The 21483-nt window shown below is 41.7% G+C and overlaps 1 protein-coding gene across 1 annotated transcript; it reads left to right on the top strand.

Moving 5' to 3' along the window:
- The first annotated feature begins 963 nt into the window (after positions 1-963).
- PIN1 (peptidylprolyl cis/trans isomerase, NIMA-interacting 1) lies at positions 964-21413 on the top strand. The gene is made up of 4 exons (XM_051971462.1): positions 964-1081; positions 2626-2826; positions 18750-18860; positions 20565-21413. The coding sequence occupies exons 1-4, from the start codon at positions 1024-1026 to the stop codon at positions 20672-20674; spliced, it is 480 nt and encodes a 159-aa protein (XP_051827422.1). The 5' UTR covers positions 964-1023; the 3' UTR covers positions 20675-21413.
- Positions 21414-21483: the final 70 nt, after the last annotated feature.

The raw sequence follows: 21483 nt of genomic DNA, 5'->3' as shown, positions 1-21483 counted from the left end.
GCATGCAGAGTCAACCCTACCAGATCAAATTTAGTCTCTTGAGTCCAGAATCCTTGAGAGAGCTTTTTGGCCAAAGGTCATATCAATAATCAGTTTTTAACAGTGACTTGCTTGGAAGACAGACTTAATATATAATGAATTAGATGTGATGACTGTGAAGAAATTGGGGCCAATAAAGTGCAAGAGATGAGGATGGGATTATGGGAGGACAAAGCAGAGGACTTGGAAGAGGCGAGAGAACCGAATGCATGCTAGGCGTGATCTGGGCGAAGCTCAGCAAAAAGCAGTAGAGGATAAGGACTAGCAGGTAACTGGACAAGGACTGGGCAGAGGCCCCATAAGGACTGGGTGAGAACTGGAGAGAGGACAGGACACTGAAGAAGGCTTATCAAAGTCCAGTGGACGGCTGAATAAGGATTGAGCAGAGAACTGGGCAGAGAGCTACGCCCTCCCCTTCTCGTATAGGAACTGAGCCTAGGATGCGGGTCCTGAGCCTGGGCAAAACCATGGCAACAAGGTAACATAGCAACGGCGCCCATAGCATCAGGGCTCCAGTTCCTCTTGAGTTCCAGTTTCCCCGCCCTTTTGATTGTGCTTCCTTACTCGAAGGACCAGAGAACAGTTGAGAAGGAGGGAATTACAGGTCCGGCAGCCAGTCAGAAAGCTGAATTCTTCCCGGGGAGGTGGGACTGCCCTGAAGCTAGAGGCGGAAGTTAAGGGGTGGTCTTTCTATTTTTCACCAATAGCCATAATGAAGAGCGGCCTCTGTTCCTCATTCCACCACTTACCGAGCTGGGCTTGAAGAGGGGTGGGGTTAAGGAATAGGGTGCCTGTGGGCGGAGTCGGAATGACAAGAGGTAACGCCCCCGCGCCTTTCTGGCAGCAAGTGAGGAGGCCCGGGGTGGGTCTTTGCCGTGGGGACAGCCAATCCATGACACGACCAGAGCTCGATGCGGGAGGTGTGAAGCCAATCAGTGGGGACGGCGGGGCAGAGGCGGAGCTGGTGCTGCGGCAGGAGGGAAGATGGCGGACGAAGAGAAGCTGCCGTCAGGCTGGGAGAAGCGCATGAGCCGCAGCTCAGGTGCCACGGGGTGGAGGGAGGGCGCGCTGGGGTGGAGGAGGCGAAGAATGAGTGCGGACACCCCAGGATCGGGCCCTGCACCCCTTCCCCATCATCCCACGACCTGCGGCCCAGTAATGATAGCCCCGCGCGACTATTGCCCCCCCCTCCAGCCCCGCCCAGTCCTGGGAAATGAGGAGGCCAGGTAACGGGTCGGCCTGAGGCCACCAGCGTGGGAACTGGACTGGCTCCTTGTCCCCCGTTGTCTTCCCCGTCCTTGCCCTTCGAAGACCCCCAGAACTTGTAAAGGTCCAGGAGGGATCAGTATTCCCTTCCCCCTCATAAGGCCCAAATTGTCAGCGCTGCTCATTCCCCCCCTGCTTCCCTCCTCTCCATAAGGCCTTTAGGGATTAGTACTTCCTTCACTTTAGGAGCATGAGTGCTCCCCTCTTCGAGACCCAGTCATGAGTGCTCCGCCCCCACTGAAGGCCTGCATGAACTATGCTTTTCCCCACCCCTCACCACCGCCCACCCAAGGCCCCCGGGAGATAAGTGCCCCCTCCCCCATGTATGGGCGGTGGTAATCCCTTTCCCAAAATCCGTGAGTGTTCCCTCCCGGGGAAAGCCCAGGTAAAAAGCCCTTCTCATCTCTCCATCCCACATAAGACCTCCCCAGGCATCCAGAGCCTGGGTGATCAATATCCACCCACAAAAACCCCAAGTGGTTAGTGCCCCCCCTTAATGCCCAAGGTGATCACCACCTCCCTTCCCCTTCGTATGGTGATCAGTACTTCCTGCTCCCATAACTCCCAGGGTGATTTGTGCTCCCCACATAAAGCCCAGGTGGATCAATTACCCTCTGTCACCCCAACTGTCCATACGTATGAGGACCAGAACCATCAGTTCCCTAGCCCCCCAACATAAATCAAAGAGTTATCAGTGCTTCCCCCGAGAATGAGCAATACTCCCTCCCACTCAAGGTCCTGGTTAATCAGTGCTTCCCTTTGTTTTAAGACTAAGGTGTTTGATATTCTCCCCCAGATGATTGATTGGTGTTTCCCCACCTCATTAGTAAAATCCTGAGGATTAGTCTTCATCTCACCCACATAAAGCCTATAGTATTCCTCTTCCCACTCCAATGAAGACCAAAAATGACCCTATGTTCTCATCCCATTCCAGGACCAGTGTGACTAATGCTTTCTCCCCCTTCCCCCATCCCACTCTAGGCCCAAGATGACTGGTGCTCTCTCCACCCCTTCTCCCTCAGTGTGTAGGGTGACCCAGCCTCTTCTATGGCTCAGAATGACAGATGGTCACTTTGTTCTGCCTGCCCCTTTTATGGTTCAGTGTCACTTGACCCTATATTTTCCAACTCCCAGGATGACCAATGAATGACTTCTGTCCCTTATATGGCCCAGGGTGACCAATGCTTTCCTGTCCTGTATGACTTGGAAGATCTTTGTCTTGCATTTGCTTTAGTGTGTACTCCTATCCTTCCCCTCTTCCCAGGTATATAAAGCCCACTATAACTTGTGTGATACCCCATTCCCATTCTGTGTCTGTAGGACGAGTCTACTACTTCAACCATATTACTAATGCCAGCCAATGGGAGCGTCCAAGTAGCGTGGGCAAGAATGGTCAAGGTGAACCTACTAAGGTCCGATGCTCACACCTGCTGGTGAAACACAGCCAGTCTCGAAGGCCCTCATCTTGGCGGCAGGAGAAGATTACCCGGAGCAAAGAGGAGGCACTGGAGCTGATCAATGGCAAGTACTGGGTGGGAGGAGCCTGGGAGGCAGTGTTCGGAGCTGGTGGGGGAGAAAGGGGAGTTGGGTCCAGAGCCCAAGCCAGCCTTGGATACGGAATGGGGTGCAGTACCTGGAAAAGTGCACGTGTGCCCAGGGCTTTGGTTTGGACTTACTGGATGTGGCTTAAGGACAGCACTCTCCCTTTCCTCTGCTCCCTGACCTTTGTAACACCAAGATGGTATTTTTGTAACTTTTGTTGTAAATGTGTATTAATACCATTTGTTAAAAAATAAACTGATCCAAAAAGTGTCAACCCATGGTCCGTAACTCATCCTCCTTCATGCTGTCGTTTAACTGTTAGCATCCTTGTAGCAGATAGCCTGATGCCAGTCCCTCCCTTCCCACCTCTTTCCAAAAGACCCTGACAAATGCTGATTCCCATGTGTTTAGGGGAGGGAGCTCTTTATCGCCAAATGGACAAAATGTCCTTTGTAGGACTCTTTACTTTCTTCCTGCAACAAACATTTACTGAATATCTGTTCTGCCCAGTACCAGTGCTACCTCCTACCCCTTGCCCTAGATTAGCAAGGAAGAAAAGAAGGGTTGGGCACAGTCCTAGCCTCACAGAACTATGGGAAGCTAGTGAGGAGTAACAAAATTAAAGCACAGAAAGTTATCTGACATCATGAGGCCAGCATTGTCCAAAGTGTGGGACAGACAGTTTCACTATCCAGGTTCAGAAGAAGAGAGCTTTATGAACTTGGGATGGGGTTCGTGGAAGAGGGTGGATAGAATTTTGATGAATTAATAGAGGAGAGCAGTTCAGATGGGAGGAATGACTTAAGCTAAAGTAATGGAGGTGGGAATGCAGAAGATATGTTTGGATGACAGTAAGGAAACTGTCATGTGTGTCAGGGAGTTCTAGGAGAGAAAGTAGCTAGGTTGGGACCCGTTTTTGGAAGACATTAGATACCAGACCAAAGAGTTATGACTTTATTGTTTAAACAGTGGGAGTCGTTTTGAAGTAAAGAAGGAGTGACTTTACCATAGTGATGCATTAGAGTTTACCCTGGCAACATATGCAGATTGGATTGGGAGGGAGGGGAGCAGTAAATTTGGAAGTTATTAGACTACTCCATTATTCCACCCTGTGTTTACCTAGTGCTTATTTTCTGTGGGTAGGCCTTGTGGGAAATTGAAAGATATATAAGACCCAATCTCTGTTCTCCCAGAACTCTCAGGCTAGTAGAGGGAGAAAGGAAGTGATGGATGATCACTATAATGTAAGGTAAAGCACAAATGGATTATAGAGGAATAAACTTATATGATGTGAAGAGCTCATCTCCTCAGTTTCCAGGAAGAAGCTGAGAGGTCATTTGGAGATATTGTGAAGCAACCTGGCAAGAAATGATTTGAACTAAGGGACCTCTGACTTTGGAATTCTGGGATGCCATAATTCTGAGGAGGGATAGAGGGATCAAAATGGGTCTCCCAAAACCAAGGGAGAAGAGGATCTCAAAGAGGAATAGATCATTCAACTTAACTAATATTTTTTGAGAGCAGAGATGTCACAGAGAATGAGGACCGAGAAAAAAGATGCTTCACTTAATGATTGGGAGGTCGTGAGTGGGTCTGCAAAAACCAGCTTCGGGTCAGAAATACAAAGATAAGTTCTTGTCCAGAAGGGGGCAGCCAGAGTAGTGAGAAGCCTGAAATACATGCCAGGTGAGGATGAGATAAAGAAACTGGTGATGTTTTACCTCACAAAAGCTTAGAGCAAATATCGTAGCTGTTTTTAAGTGTTTGAAAGGCTGCCCTGTAGAAGACTGCTTGATTCTGCTCAGCTTTAGGCAGAATTAAAGCAATGAATTAAAGTCACAAAGAAACACATTTAGGCTTGATATAAGGGGGAACTTTTCATACTTGAAGCTGTTTAAAATAGAAATGGAATGCCTCAGATGGGTTTCCTGTCACTAGAAACTTCCGAGTAGTTCAGTGGGGAATTCTTGGTCAGGTGTGGGTTGGACTGGATGGCTTATGCAGGCCCTTCATACTCTTAGAGTCTACATTTTTAATGGTGGTTACAACTGATTTGCAGATGGTTGAATGAACAGAGTGAATCTTCATTTGTCATAACTTTTAATACTTCAAAATGTATGTGACTTTAGTGTCATAGTTCTTTACCATCTTCTGCTGTCTACTCTCTCTTCTCTGTCTTCTGCTGCTGCAGATTATGCCTCCATATTCTCATCTTCCCCTCCCCTCCCATAGCCAAGTGACTAGATGGATATCAAATCTTGTCAGTTCCATCTTTGCAGCATCTCTTACATCTGCTCCCTTCTATCTGTCCCCAGGTCTTGGCCCCCTGCTACCAGGCTGTTATCTCCAGACATCTGGATATTGCAAAAACCTGAAAATAGGCCTTCTTGCCTGTTTTTCTCTACTTTCTGATCTACTGTCAGAATATTTCTTATGTAAAGAATTCAAGCTGGTAGCTCTCCCTCACCTCCTCAAAGAGATTAGAAACCCTGAGTTTAAAAGAGGCAGTGTAAAGTTGTCAGTAGAATGTAGGCCTCGTATTCAGAAACACCTGGGTTCAAATCCTGTCTCTGACATGTTGTCTGTGTGACTTTGAGTAAATCCATTGGCTTCTTAGAACCCCAGGAAACTCCAGTAAGCTTCTAAATTACAGAGTAAGTAGAGAGCTGCATTGGTAGAAAAAATTTCCTCACTGGAAGTTTTTTCTATTAATGGAATCTCAGATTTCATCCAAAAAGATGTGTAAATCCGCCTTAGCACTCACCAGCACAAAAGTCTGAAGAAAGTTTTTATTGTTCACCTAGCCAAGTTTAAACTTTTGCTTGGCATTCAGTGCTCTTTATTTGGCAACCTTGTACCTCTCCCTTTCCAGGCTTAGCTCCACAGTAGCTCACTTGGTGGGCTCGAAATAGCAGCAGCTGGGATTTTGCCATCAGACATTGAGATTTTGAGGGTTCTAAAATTTTAAAATAGTGATTTTAAAAGTGCTATATTAAAATTGGCATCTCTTAATCGATTGTACATATACTCCTTCAGTAGCATAAAGACAATTTAATTTAGTGCCTAGGTCTAAGGATTCACATCTCATTTGATCTGCACAGCCATCACATCAAATAATTACTAGAGCTGTTGTTATTATTTACACTTTATAGGTGAAGAAACTGAGGCTTAGAGACATCAAATAACTTGCTTAGTTTCACAGTTTAAAAGTGTCTGAGGTAAAATTTGAACCTGAGTCTTCCTATCTCTCAAGTCCAGCATCCCATCCACTAGGCCACACTGTCTTCTGTAGTTATCAGATTATTTTAAAAGAGGAAACTACCAGATGGCATGCGTTATTAATAGAAACTATTTGTGAGATACTATAGTAGCTAATTCTTGCTCCCACTCATCTGAATGTGTCTTAATTACTTATCTTTTTACATCACAAATTACAAAGTTGATTTGAGGGCACATTTTGTGTTGCTTGTTCAAAATTGCTAGCTTTGTCTCTGCTGCTCCCTCACTAACTGCTTCCCCTGACTTTGGCCGTACTAGGCTCAAACTCATCCAGTTTTCTGCCTGTACCTTTTCTTATTTTCTCTGTGCCCATCCATTCAGACTTTAAAGCTCAACTCATCTTATTTATTTCATGAAGCCTCTCCATATCTACCTTCTCTACCTGACTGTTACCTAACCTACATCTCTCCATTTTGTCCACAAAAATAACTTGAGAGACTTTTATCAAATGTTTGGCTAAAATCTGGAAAAATTCTATCTGTAGATTTCCCTGATCTATCAATCTAATAACCTACTTTTAAAATAAGTTTTATTTATATTGTTTGGTTTTTTTACATGGGCTATATTTCCAATTTTTTCCTTGTTAGAAAACCATTTTTTATAACAAAGCATTAAAAGGAAGTAGCAAAGAGGCAGCTAGGTGGCTCAGTATAGAGCACCAGCTCTGAAGTCAGAGGATTAGAGTTCAAATGCTCAGATACTTACTAGCTGTGTGATCCTGGGAAGACATTTAACCCTGATTGCCTTCCTCCAAAATAAATAAATAACTAATGAAAGGAGAAAAACTATTGAACACATCGGGGAGGTATGTTGTATTCTATTCCCATTGACCTTCATTTCTGCAGAGAAAGGAAGAATCTCATATCTTTTCCTTGTGGCCAAACTTGGTCATGATAGTTTCAATTTTTATTGTTTTGTTATTGTCCTTTCCATTGACAATGTTAAGGTAATTGTACATATTGTTTTCCTGGCTCTGCTTACTTTACATTAGTCCATACAAATCTTCCTATGCATCTCTCCATCCATCCTATTGAATGTTTCTCCTAGCATAATATTGTTACATTCATATATTTTAACATGTTTAACCATCTCTGTCTGTTGGCATCTACTTTGTTTCAATTCTTTCCTACTACAAAAAAGTGTTGCTACAAATATTTTGGAATAATATATGTGTGACCTTTCTTTTTATCACTGCTTTTCTTGGATTACATATCTAACAGTGGAATCTGTGGGTTAAAGGTATGGACATTTTCATGACTTTCTTCACTTAATTCCAAATTGCTTTTCAGAATGATGAAACTAGTTCACAATCACTGCACGACCTGTTCTTGATGAAGCCTTTGTGATCATGACTTTCTTTTTTTAGATTGGCACTAACCATCCCTTTAATAGTAGTTACTAGAATTTTAGCAATAATCAAAGTCAGTCCTACTGATCTACAGTTTGCAGACTCCATTCTCTACCCATTTTTGACAATATGGACAATTGCCTCCCATTCTAAAGAGCTCCTATTTTCTATAGTCTTTCAAAGTGGCTCAGCAATCATCTCTGACAGTTATCTACATCCATAGATGTAGCCATCTAGGTTTGGAACAAACTCATCAAGATCACCTAGATGTTTTCCTTAATGAGCATTAGAGAACATCACCATCTATGCGTCAGGTACTGTGCTAGGTGACGGGGATACAAAGACACAATTCATGCCTTCAAGGAGCTTATATTATAGCTAGAAAAAGAGGAAAGAAAGCAGGAAGAGAGTAAGAAATGAATTGCAGAAGGAAAGAAGAAAGGGAAGAAGCAATAGAGAAAGAAAGGAAGCTAGGGAGGAGAAAAGGAAGAAAGGAAAAAAGGATGAGAAAGGGAAGGAGGAAAAGAGGAAAGAAGCAAGGGAAGAGGGAAAGAAGAAGGGATCAAGTAATTTTGTAGGCAATTTCTAACAGCAGTAAGAAATTAGGAAAGATTAAATGTAGAGGGTCACACTTTAGGTGAGCCTTGAAAGAATTCTAAGAGGCAAGAGTGAAAAAGGAAGTGTATTTTAGGCAAATGCATGGAGACCAAAAAATGGAGTGATCTGTATGAAGAAAATTAAGGAAGATAATTTGTATGAACTGCAGTGTATATGAAAGAGAGTAAGTGGAATAAGTCTGAAAAGGTAGATTAAAGGGAGTCACTAGAATGTATTGAGTAGAAGAGTGATATGATTATACCTAGAATTAGGGAAATTATTTTGGCAGTAGTGTAAAGGGTGGATTAGAGTAGGGAAAAATTAATCCAGGGAGACCAATTAAAAGTCTGGTTACAATAGATTAAGCAAGAAGGATCAGATCTTGAGTATGTCTCCACAGTCTGACACCTGGCTTTGTGGAATAAAGTGAAGAGTGAAGGATGACAAAAAAGAATGACACAAAATTCTTTGACTGGAAAGATGGTGGTGTCTTCAACAGAAATAGAGAAGTCCAGAAGAAGGATATATTTTGGAAGGAAAGACTGAGTACTGTTTTGAACATACTGAATTTGAAATACCTTGGGGACAAACAGTTTAAAATATTTCATAGGCAATTGGCAGTGTGAGATTGGTGCTTAGGGAAGAAACTGAATACAGAGTATCCCAAAAGATTTAGTACCATTTAAAGCTATTTAAAAGTTGTACTAAGACTTGAGACATTGTATATAGATCTAGGAGTTGTCAGCATAGAGCTGATAATTAATCCATGAAAGCTGATGAGGCCATCAAGAGAGAAAACAAGTAGAGAGAGAAGAAAATGTCCAGAACAGAGTGTTTTGACACGCCCACATAGATCATTATGGATAATGATCTAGTAGAAGAGACTGAGAAGGAGCAGTTTAGTTAGTCAGTAAACATTTTATTAAATATCTTGCATTGTGTCAAGCACCAGTCTAATAGAGGAGATTACATGCAAATAACTATACAAATAAACTATAAATAGGGAATAATCTAAAGAAACGTGGCACTAGTGTTCTAGGGATTAGAAAAGGCTTCCTCTAGAGGGTGAGATTTTAGAAGGGTCTTGAAGGAGGCTGGGGAAGCCAGGAGTAGGAGTTGAGCGGAGAAAGCATTTCAGTTATGGGGAACAACCAGGGAAATTGCTTGGAGTGGACAAGGAACTGATGGAGTTTTTTTTTTTAATTATTTTTTTTATTATAGCTTTTTATTTACAAATTATATGCATTGATAATTTTACAGCATTAACAATTGCCAAACTTTTTGTTCCAATTTTTCCCCTCCTTCCTCCCACCCCCTCCCCTAGATGGCAGGTTGACCAATACATGTTAAATATGTTAAAGTATAAATTAAATACAATATAAGTATACATGTCCAAACGAACTGATGGAGTTTTAATGCAGATCAAAGCATCCTATTTTTCATTTGTGTATGTATGGGAAGGAGGGGGATTGGGAGGATGTCTGTGTCTTTTTTCATAACAGCTAATATAGAAATATGTTTTGCATGATTTCCCATGTATAACCTATATCGAATTGCTTACCATCTCAGGGAGAGGGGTGGTGAAACAGGGAGGGAGAAAATTTGGAACTAAAAAAAAAAAAAGAATGTTAGAAATTGTCTTTATATATAATTGGGGAAAATATTATTCAACAATGTTTTTAATTCATGGAGTGTCTTATGTAAGGGACAACAGGGAGGCTAGTGTCATTGGAGTGAAGAACATGTAGGAAGTGTAAAGGTATCAGAAAACTGGAGGATTGTGGGGGAGAGACTGTAGATTATGAAGGGCGTTGAACACCAACAGGATTTTATATGGTGGTGATAGGGAGACACTATAATTTATTGAGGGATGGGAAGATATGACATGGTCAGACTACATTTTAAGATTTCTGGGAGTTGAGTGGAGGATGGACAAGTAGAGTCTTGAGGCAAGCATATCAACCAACAGATTATTTCTGTAGTTCAGACATAAGGTGATGAGGATCTATACAGAAGGAGGCACATGCAAAAATAGTTATGAAGGTCATCTCCATAGGCTTGGCAACAGATTGGATATGGGAAGTTAGAGAAAGTGAGAAGTCTAGGATAACAACTAGATGGCAAACCTGAGTGACTGGGAGAATCATGTCCTCAACAGTACTAGAGAACTTTGAAAAGATAAAAGTTTAATTTTGATGTCTATAGGACATCTACTAATTCTAATTCTAATAGGCAGTTGAAGATGAGAGAGTTGGAGGTCAGCAGAGAACTTAGGGTAATATCACTAAATTTGAGAATCCTTAGTGTAATATGATAATTGAATCTATGGAAGTTGATGAGATCACCAAGTGAAACACTATAAAGAAAAAGAGAAAATGTCCAAGAATAGAGGCCTATGGAATACCCATAGTTAGCAGGTGTGATGTGGATAAAGATCCAGCAAGGGAGTTTGAGAAAGGAGTTCAAATAGATAGAAGAAGCAGGAGAGGATAGTATCCCCCCAAAAAAAAACCTGGAAAAAAGGGTAATCAACAATGTTAAAGGCTACAAAAGGCAGGATAAAGATGAAGAAAAAACTATGAGCTTTGGAGGGAGCAGTTTCAATCAAACGATGAGGTTGGAGCCAGGTAACAAGGTCTAAGCAGGTGACTGAGAAGATAGGAAGTGAAGGTGATTATTGTAGATGGCCTTTCTTAGAACTTTGGGTGATAAGAAAAATATAGAATGCTAGTTTCTACTATATCTCTACTTAACAATGACATCAACTCCTCAGGTCCTTTCCAATCCTTATGTAATAGTATTTTTATGGCTATATGTATGTCTCCTAGTGGCTATAAGTTCTAAGAGGGCAGGCACTGTTACTTAAGTAAACTTTGTAGGTTGCCTAGCACAGTGCTTTAAACATAGTAAGTCCCTAAGGAATATTTGTTGAATAATGGTGAGTACAATTCCTTCACTGGGATATCAGGGCAGAGGGAACATTATATTGTAATAGAGGAGACTTTTGAACACATGAATGTGGAAAAAGGAAGTGGGGAGGAAATGACTAAAAATGAAAGAAAGAGAGCTAATGATTGATGGAATGAGGTTCTGGTAGAAATGGGAGGAAATAGGACCAAGGACATAGCATTAACATTTGTTAGGAGGACATCATGCAAATTCTTAAAGTGTTCCCTAATTTTTCTGATCCCTTTCTACCTTTTCAGATTAATTTCACAATACTCCCTTTCATATATTCCACATTCCTGCTAAACTGAACTCTTAATTTGCTTTTCCAATCTCCACATATTTCCCAACTCCATGTATTTTTATGGGGCATTCCCTTTGCCTAGGATAGACGCCTCATCTTATCTGTCTGAATTCTTCTCACTCTCCATAGAATCTTCCCCAGTACCCCCAACTGAAATTTTTTTTCCTCACCTTCAATTTCCCTGGAACACTTGACCTCTCTTTTGCTCCCATCACATCCCACCTTTGATTATGACCATTTGTGAACATGTATGTCACACTTGTTCCACCCTAGTAAGTACCACCTTGTTATGTTACCATTTTTATATTCACATCCCCATCATGTAACAATGCTTTGTAGACAGCTTATAAATGTTTGTGAATTTGAATTGATTGAAGAAGGGCTCCTTTATCCTCTCAGTTGGTAAGGAAGGAGGAGAAGATGGGTGAAGATGGAGAAGTTGCGAGGTAGAGAATTGAAGGGCATCCAGCTGTGTTACTATAGTATTTTTGGTAAAAAGATAAAGGTAAGAGTCAAAATTTAAGATGGAAGCTTAATAATCAAAGAGATTTGGAACAGTCAGTAAGGTGAGTATGATAAAGAGTTAATAAACTAGAAATAAAAGGATTGCCTAGGGGCATTGAGCTGAATTTATGGTATGCTTGGCATAATTTGTGGCTTGCTTTAGCAGCACATTGCAGCCCTGGAAGAGCAGAGGAGGATGGTGGGGTTTATCCAGGATTGAGAATCAACAAAGCAGGTATGGTGGATGGACAAGGCAGGGAAAGGATTGTAGGACTAGTGGGTGGGCACATTGTTGCAGTGACTGACTGTGGGGTCCAGTATGCATGGGGAGGCAAATGAAATAACGTATTTCCCTACTTCCCTACTTCTAGTTCTTTTCCCCTCCAATCCATTCTACATATCAATGCCAGAGGACTGAGAGAGAAAAAAGAGATTTGACTCGGCACTGGAAGTCAAGATGAGAACAAAGGGAGGAAGATAAATTGAGGGATAACAGAAGTTCTCTGCAGAGAATGAAGTTTCAGAATCTTAGAAGAAAAGCAATTCCAAGCGATGATGAGGTCTATGATTGTGAGTGAAGTGTAGTAGAGCCAAAGAACATTGGAAAAGAAAAACTAGAAGATGTTTTGCTTTCTCTCTTTTCTCAGTTATCATCATCCCATCCACTCTAGGCACTGAATTAATGACTGTATATTTATAGGGTCAAGAGAAAGTAAAAGAAATGTTTCAAGCCTGAGTGGCTTTGGAAGAAAAAGTAGTCAGGAAGAAGGAAGCCAATGAATCTGGTTTCAGACATAGTGAATTTAAAATGCTTGGGGTCATCTAAATAGAAACATGTAGCACACAGCTGGAAATGAGGGCCTGGAATACAGGAGATTAGTTAAAGCTACAAAGAAATATTTGGCTCTCCACTGACTTGAGATGATAGTAGAAATTTTGGGAGTGAATGAGGATATCAAAGAGCAGGCATGTAAGGCAGGAAGAGGGAAGGATTGTGAATTTGGATGTTTTGAATACTTCTTGAGTTCATAGTAGACACTTAATAAATACTTGTTGATTGACTGACTTGGCCAGTTCTTGGAATAAGTTCATGTTAGATGTGGAAGAATCCTTAGAGAATATCTAGTCCAATCTCAGAACAATTCAGCAAATAGGTATTAAGTAGTTATGAGGAAAGGTACTTGAGAGAGAAAAGGGGTCTGGAAGTGGCATCGGGGAACAAGGAGTAAACTGACAAGCTCCAAACCCAATGAGGTAGGGGAATGAGTGAGAGGGAACAAGAGTGGTCAAGATTGGAAAGATCAGCCAGTGATTTGTAGTTCTCAGCACAAAACCAGACTTTAATTAACGTAAAAAGAGAGAACAATATAAGGGGAAGAGTTAAAAGATGAAGAGGAGTTAGACAAAAGAACTAATACTGTAAGGGCAGTAGGGAAGGAAAGGTTATTGGAATTAGAAGAGAGATTAGGGTAGACTGGAGAGGAATGAGAGTATAGAGGAGATGAAGCCCATAAATTGGACACTGTCTCTGGATGACCTAGATTAGGGAGACAAAATGGTGGTGACTCAGCTGCTGAATAGCTGGGTTATCCTTGAGGGAAGGAAAATCTTGAGCAAGCAGAGATGTTTAAAGGAGAAACTTCTAGGTTACAGAGGCCTAAGGTGCTCTGTGACATGTTGGAGTGACATGTGCTTTCATACAGAGGCTTCCATCTTACAAGTGACATTTTCCTAATTCTATAGATGAGCAAACATATTTGTCCAAAGACCTCTGGCTGAAAATGCGCAAAGCTATGTCTTAGCTGTCTTCTAGTTTAGTGTCATTTTCTTGCTATCTTCCAGGGCTGAACATTTTGTAGTTCAACTCTTTTCCTTCTGCAGAGACATGAGGGGCTATAGCACCAGTGCGGGAACATTGTGTTCTCTAAAGAATAAGAAAATGTCGTGTTGCAGGAGGTATCTCCAGAGTGGAGCCCCAGGCACCACTTCCCATTGGAAGTAGGATCAAAAACTTCCTGTTAGAACTATGAGGACATATGACAAAAGTCTCAGGCATGGAATATGTGCAATTGTTCAAAAATAAAAATTACATGAAAATGATAAATCCATGGTCTATAATTCATCCTCTTTAATTCTGTAGCTAAATACAAGTGTTAGTTCTTCCCATCTGGAAGATCCCAATTAATTAATCAAAAGGCATTTATTAATCATCTACTTTGTGGAGAATACTTGATATTAGGGCTACAAAACCAACAATTGAAACAATCCCTGTCTTCTCAAAGTTTATGTACGTTTTGAGAAACAACATAAACATTTCATTTATACAAAATGGATACAAAGTGACTTAGGGAGAATACTAGCAACTTGGGGATCCAGAAAAGTTTCATGTAAAAGAGATTAACTACAGACAGAATGAGACATATATTTTTGGATATGGCCAGTGTAGAAATTTATTTTACTATGCATTCTTATTACAAAAGTTGTATTTTTTTTCTTTCTTACTGGGTGGGAGAAGGAGGTAGGTGAAAAGTAGAAAAAAACACATGCTTGTTAATTTTTTAAAAACAAAATTCAACTATAAAAGCATGTAGAATGTAGTGCTTGAACTGATCCTTGAGCCTATGGATTCTAAGTGGTCAAGATAAAGAGGGAGCACTTTCTAGGTATAGTGGTTAGCCAGAGCATAGGCAAGAATGCAGAAGTGGAAGGCAGATTATGAGGAGCAGGCAGGCCAATTTGATTGGGTTATACAGGTTTTAAAGAGGGTCTTCAGGGACCATCTGAGCCAATCCTTTTTACAGTCTTCCCATAAGAGGTCATCCAACCTTTACTTGAAAACCTCCATTGATGGAGGAACCTACTTCCTCTCAATTAGGTCCATTATATTTTGGGACAGTTCTGATTGTTTGGAAGTTTCTAATTACATGGAGCCTAAATTTGCCTCTACAACTTTCACATGTTGCCCCTAGTTCTTTCCATTGGAGCCAGGTAATCCAACTTCTCTTCCACTTAATAGATTTTCAGATTCGTGAAGACCTCTTTCAGGTCCTTTCTAACTCTTCTTTCCTCCAGCTTACTTTATTCTAATTCCTTCCAGTGGTCCTGATATAGCATGTTATCTAGAATTCTTTTGATCCTGGCTACCCTGTTCTGGACCTGTTGCAGCTTGTCTGTCTTTCCTAAAGTATGGTATCCAGAACTGAACACAGTACTCGGCAAGATCAGACCACGGCAAAGTCACTTCCCAGATTAAATGCTAACTCCTAACCTAGGAAGCTAGCTTTATAGCCCTGTCTGTCTTGGAGATAAGAGCCAATCTCTTTCTTTTCTATTGGTGTGTCCCACCTATGACTAGTTCTATCAGCCCTTTGGATCACTTTAAGGTCCTTCCCCTTGACTTCTCCCAAATAGAAGAGACCCAATAACATTGGGACTTGGGCTATGAGATTAGGTCCCCTTAAGAAGGTTGTGGAATTCCTGTGGTTTAGTTTAGATCTCCCAGAAAGGGTCCTAAAAGAATTGTAGATTCAGAACCCTGTGTTCAGAATCAGGAGAACTGAGTTTTAATTGTGGTTCAACTTAGATGCGTAACTTGAACAAATCACTGAATGTCTCTACTCCTTAGTCCCCTTATTTAGGAATTAGAGATAATACCTATACTTTGATCTCATTTAGTTGTCCTAGAGATGTTGATAATGGAAAAAATTTAAAGCCCTGAAGAATGTTAGTTATGCATATCATTCCGTCCTAATTGGTTTCTGGATTTGTCCTCTTTCCTATACAACTGGTGTGCCTTGATTAAACTTGGGTTTAGAGATCCCATTGACTCTTGATATTATTCATTTATCCCTCTCCTCCTTTCTCAAGGGGAATAGCCTAGGCCTGGAAAATTGATGCTACCATTTTCCTTGGTTCTTTCTTTGACCTCCCAACTGTGATGTTCTGGACAAAAGCCATTGGTGATTCATGTCCTGGTTTGAGACTGCTTTTTATTAATAGAGTTGTCTAAGAATCCACTGCCAGTGCCCTCTCCTTGTGGGTGCAGGGATATGTATTTTCTTGGTTCTGGGGATTGAACAGATTTGCCTGGTTTAGAGACTCTAAAGGATTTGAGGGTCTCCAAATCTCCCCTTCCTCTCTGGCAGTAGTTTCATTTCTATCTTCTACTCTAAAGACAGCCTTATCCCCTTTGCATTAATTTTATTGCTGTTCATAGGATGAGCTTTCACAGTGTAATACCAGAGTATGGTATTGCCCAGTCCCAGGCATTAAGCTACAATCCATCTGGTAAAGATTTCTGCTACCCTTCTCTTCCCAGGAGGTGCTATAGTTCACATTGGTGGAGTCATTTGAGGAGATTTATCTGTTGGTACATTGGGTGGATGAGTCTCCAAAAAGAAGTGGGATTAACCTGAAATTATCTTACTCTCTAGGGTAAGGCATTAAGGTGTGGCAGTGGTAGAGACCTTCTTTGGGGTCTGAGAAAGTACAGGAAGTTGATTGCCCTGACTTTAACTATCACCTGCCAGAATTAAAAATATGTATTCCTGGCACCCTGGCAATATCCAAACCATCTAGAAGTCAACTCTAATTAAGGATCTTGAAGGAAGTGATTTATAAACTAGAGGGAAAAATAATCTCAGAGCTTTCCCAAAGAGACATATCTCCTAAGAAATACTTTTACTTTTCAAGAGAAGACTATGTGTTGTTGAATTAAAATGGGAGCCATATAAAGGAAAGACTAGAATCAAAATGAACTGTTTTTATTCAGTTTTTAAGCTGATCTCTTATTTCTATGTGTTTTTATTTTTATTTTCCAAGTTAAAAGAATTATCACCAAGTTCAGACAGAGATATCCTACCTTGGAATGGAACTGATTTTGAAGGAGTAACTTTGAGATGATGCAGATGTGAGGCCTGTCAGTAAAAGTTTTGGAGATATGGAGATACATATCCCCTGCACTGGGAGCTAAAAACGACTGACTCCCCAAGTTAGCTGGTATTGATTGGCATTAAAATGGAGCTGCATCTGAGCTGTCTTGTCCCTTCCCTTGTTGTGGCTTCTAATAAGCTCAGCTTTTTGTTTTAAATCAATATTCTTCCCCACAAATCTTCTCTGTTGTAGGACACAGGGATGAATATATGTGAGTCTTAATGTGTCTCAGATGTTTATTTACATTTTAGAAGAAAATCTAATTGGTCAGTTCTTTTTGCCTTCAGGAAAGGCATCTCTGACAAGGAGGTACTTAGATATGTCCCACCAAACAGCAAAGTATAGAGTTGCCTCTCCTCTCCTTCTGCCTGTTTCAAACTAGACTGAGATGCTTCCTTGGAAGTGTGATTCACATGAATGGTCAACAGCACTATCACCACTGTATCCTGACGCACTTGTGCCCCATTCCTCTTCCCAAGCCATAATTTCCCATTCTCTCCATTAATCTTCTTTGCTGGCCCACCTTCCTTATCTTCCCAGAGGGGTCAGGTTCAATGGATAAATTCAGAATATCATTACTAGGAATGGTAATTTTCATTACTAGAGATGGAGGTGAAGGGAGGGAGTGGGCAATGTGAACAAACTGAGAAACAGGACTCTTGAGTCTTCTAGTCTACTCGTAGTGTGAGACTGATACATTCTTTACATTGAATATAGCTAAGAACTTCTTGCCAAGGCAATGGAAAGAAAGCACCCTGAGGGGCAGTATTAGTTTTAAGAGATGTCCTCATGGAGTTTTGTACTTTACAAAGATTTCAAGTATTGTTTTGGCCTCCCAGGGACCCATCGGGATAGTCTTTTACCTTAATTTTACAGATGAAAAGACTTATCAATCAATTCAGCAAATATATATTAAGCCCTCAGTATGTGCAAGATACTGTGGTCCTGGAGATACATAAATAGTTCCTGCCCTCAGGGAACATATATTCTACTAGATCAAGCCTCAGTGAAATTAGGTCTCCCAATTGCCTAATGGCTGTGTGACCTTGAAAATTACTAACTCTCTGCTAGTTCCCTTTAATAGACAGCTAGGTTTCATAGTGGATAGAGTACTGTTCTTGGAACTAAGTTCAAATCTTACCTCAAATACTTCTAGCTTTGTGACCCTGGGCTAGTTAGTTTGATGACTTTCAACTTCAGTTTCCTCATCTGTAAAATGAGGATAATAATTGCACCTACCATGCAGAGTTGCTGTGAGGATCAAATGAGATAATATATGTAAAAGCATTTTGTAAATTCCAAAACAGAAAGGTTTCAACTTGATGCAGCCCACAGAATTCCCCAAGTGAGACCCAAACCGGATGAAAATATAATTGAAGAATGTTTAACAAAATAAAAATACACTTCAACACAAATAATGTTAATCTGTGGTTTTCTCAGTCAATATGTGGCTTTAAGAGTCTGTTCCTTTGAATTTGACTGCATTGCCAAACAGCATTATATAAATGTTAGCTATTATAATTATCTTTATAAAATGAGAGGATTGGATAGTCTAACTCTTTTTCATTATATAATTATATAATTAGAATTCCTCAAGGTCACACAGTAAGTTAGTGACAGAGTTGGAACTATGCCCAAGCCTCCTGACCTCCCTCCTTTTTTATCTCCCTTTCTAGATACTGTTCATTTGACTTATTTAATATCCATTCTCCTCTACCAGAAACTTGGAGGAACTGGACTCACTTCTTATCCAGCCCTGTTTTCCCATCCATCAGCTGGCCATATCTGGACCTCCAGAGCAACTATTATTTTTCAAAAAAATCTTCCTCCCCAAAACCTCCTCCCTTAAAGAACATCTGTTGTCAGTTAGCCTTCTCTTGTGTCAAAGCATGCTTTACCCTGCCCCCACTTGCTACATTCTTGCTCCTTTTTTTTTTTTTTTTTTTTTTTTTGGGTTGTTGTTCTTGGCTAATTTGCTTTCTATGTCCACAGGATACATCCAGAAGATTAAATCAGGGGAAGAAGATTTTGAGACTCTGGCATCGCAGTTCAGTGACTGCAGTTCAGCCAAAGCCAGGGGGGACCTGGGCACCTTTGGAAGAGGTATGTCATAATCACTTATCAGAATACTCGAATCTTGGCCAGGTTGGTCTCCAGGGTCCAGCAGGAGGCAGGGATAAGATGACAAAAGTCTAGGACTGGCTATTTATATAGTGGATCTTAGATGTCAGAAGCACTCAGATCAAGGTTCATATTGAGGCACAGAAGATAAATTTTCCTTATCAGAGGGAGCAATTTCTGGATAAATTTTGGTTGACATTGGAGAGGTGGCTTCTGGCCAAACTTCCCAGAAGAAATCTAGACTTGTGGACCTGGAGTTAAATTGAATTGGGGTGAGGCAGGTGAGAATTACCAACCCAAGCTCCAGGGAGAGGAATCAGGACAGAGACTGTAGTATGGCTGAACAGAGCCAGAGAAATGTACACAGTCTGAAGCTATCCCTGCCAGAAAAATTGGACAGGACAGGACTTGGGAATGAAAGTGTAGGTATCATGGAAAGAACACTGAATGTGGTAGTCAGAGCACTTGGGTTAATTCTAGCTTTGCTACTTACTACCTAAGTGGGCTAGGACAAAGCATTTGACTGAACACTTTGGACCTCGGTTTCTTTCCTTACCTGTAAAAGGAAGGGATTGACATCTCTTGAAGTCCCTTCTAGATTGAATGATTTTAATTCCTTTTTTCCCTCCACTTCACCCCACTCCTACCCTCTTCTTAGTGCTTTATCTCTATTATATCCAAAAGCTTCCTTTAGCTTTTGGGAAGATTTTGCAAGGAGCAACATACCCATCCCCAGCCCAATTTCCAATAGCATAGGGGTGAATGAATGGGTAGCTGTGCATTCAAGAAACTAAGTCTCCTTCCCTTAACATAGGCGTGTCTGCCTCTCTTGAAAAACAAGGGATAGCCACTAATGCCAGAACCCTAAAGATCTGTGTTTTCTAACCATTTCCATCTGTCTCTACTTGAGAGATGGAGGAGTCCCAGGTCTCCCTAGATCCTAGGCATTTTCTCAAGCTTTATAAATGGGTAATACTGTGACAATCATGATGCTGTATTTTTGTGGCCTGAAATAAATCAGGAGGAACTTCAGGAGGAATCTTCCTTGGCCTAGGTCTGAGGCAACTTTTGCTCTGTGCTATGAGTTAGGGGCAGAACTAGAGGGGACTAATGAAATTGTGAGATGAGGAATGCTGTTGACCTTGGCTGTGGGAATCCAGAGGAGATAGGGATGATAAATGATCCAGCAGGTGCTGGGAAGTGAGTCCAGAGAGATGAGTTAATCACCAAAATGTGCCTTCAAAAATGCTTTGCTGCTACTTCCTGGAGCCATCCCTCATTCTGCCTCCTGGCTGTTCAGACTCTCCTTAATGACACTGCCAACCCAGGACAGAGCCCCCATCTGCCTGCTGTCTGAGCTCTGTGACAGGGACCATAAACTCTGGCAGATGGATGGAGCATTTATAGAGTAACTGGGAAAGAGAAAAGGGATTCCTTTTAGGATCTAATTGCTATGGTTAATTAACGGTATTGGCTCTTCAAATAACTATGTATTAGCAGTATCCAAGCAATCCCTGTCTCTCCCCTTACCCATCACCCCTTCACCTTTTAAAGCCTGTCACCCAAGGTGACATTCCACTCTCCATTCTTCTTAAGCTGTATACTGTGTTTCAAGTCTTCATCTGACTTCCTTCCTAAACATTGTCCATATAATCTAGGTGTTCCACATTCCCTGTTTCTCTCCAGGTCAGATGCAAAAGCCTTTTGAAGATGCCTCCTTCGCACTGAGGACGGGTGAGATGAGCGGCCCAGTCTTCACAGACTCAGGGATCCACATCATCCTTCGCACAGAGTAGGAGTGCCTTGGGTTGGGGATCAAGGGCAGAGGAAGACTGACCTCTGTTCTACCTGCCCCCAGACTCTCTCCATCCAGTCTACAGCTGCCTCTAAGAGCTGAGGTGGCCCCAAGGCATGGGGTGGGGGGTAGATCAGGGTGGGGGAACCCTTCACTTCCTGTTTGGGGGCATCTTTTCCATTTTGTTTCAGTCTTGATGGTTCCTCCCTCTGAAAGGTCAGTGCTGGAACCCCTAGTGTTGTTGGGTGTCCCTGGCCCAACTGAAAATATACAATATTTATTGTCCCCAGACTCTCAGAGGCAGTGATGGGGTGAGGATGAGCCCTGGTCTAAGCCTCCTCACTCTCCTGCCCCCCACTGCCTGAGGGCCCCAGTCAAATCACTCCACTCTGGCCAACAATGGCCCCCACCCAGCTCTACCTAACAGCCACTTGGGCTTCCATTCAATCTGATCCTGCCTTCTGCATTTTAAAGAATTATGGGTCAGTAGCTGGAAGGAAAACACTTGAAAAATTCGTGGGGACCTCAGCTGGGAGGAGGAAAGGGCCTGGGTTATCTGAACTCCAATTGCAGCCAGAGCATCTTGGAGGGAGACTAAATTGCTGTTTCTGCTGCATTGCTTTGTTTAGTTAAAGAAAAATCAAAATCCTCAGCTTTAAGGCCAATGCAAGGCAGTTGTATAGTTCTTGTTCTTATTCCCTGGCTGTCCAGATGTCCCCTATTAAACCTTGTAAACAAGATTCTACTGTGTCTCATTACTTCCTCTCCACTCCAGCCTCACAATAACCAAAGACCAAAAACAAGACCAAA

The sequence above is a fragment of the Antechinus flavipes genome, chromosome 1 (genome assembly GCF_016432865.1).
Source record: "Antechinus flavipes isolate AdamAnt ecotype Samford, QLD, Australia chromosome 1, AdamAnt_v2, whole genome shotgun sequence".
NCBI classification, from domain to species: Eukaryota; Metazoa; Chordata; class Mammalia; order Dasyuromorphia; family Dasyuridae; genus Antechinus; species Antechinus flavipes.
The sequence above is the reverse complement of the archived record's forward strand: the minus strand, read 5'-3'. Positions and strand labels throughout refer to the sequence as shown.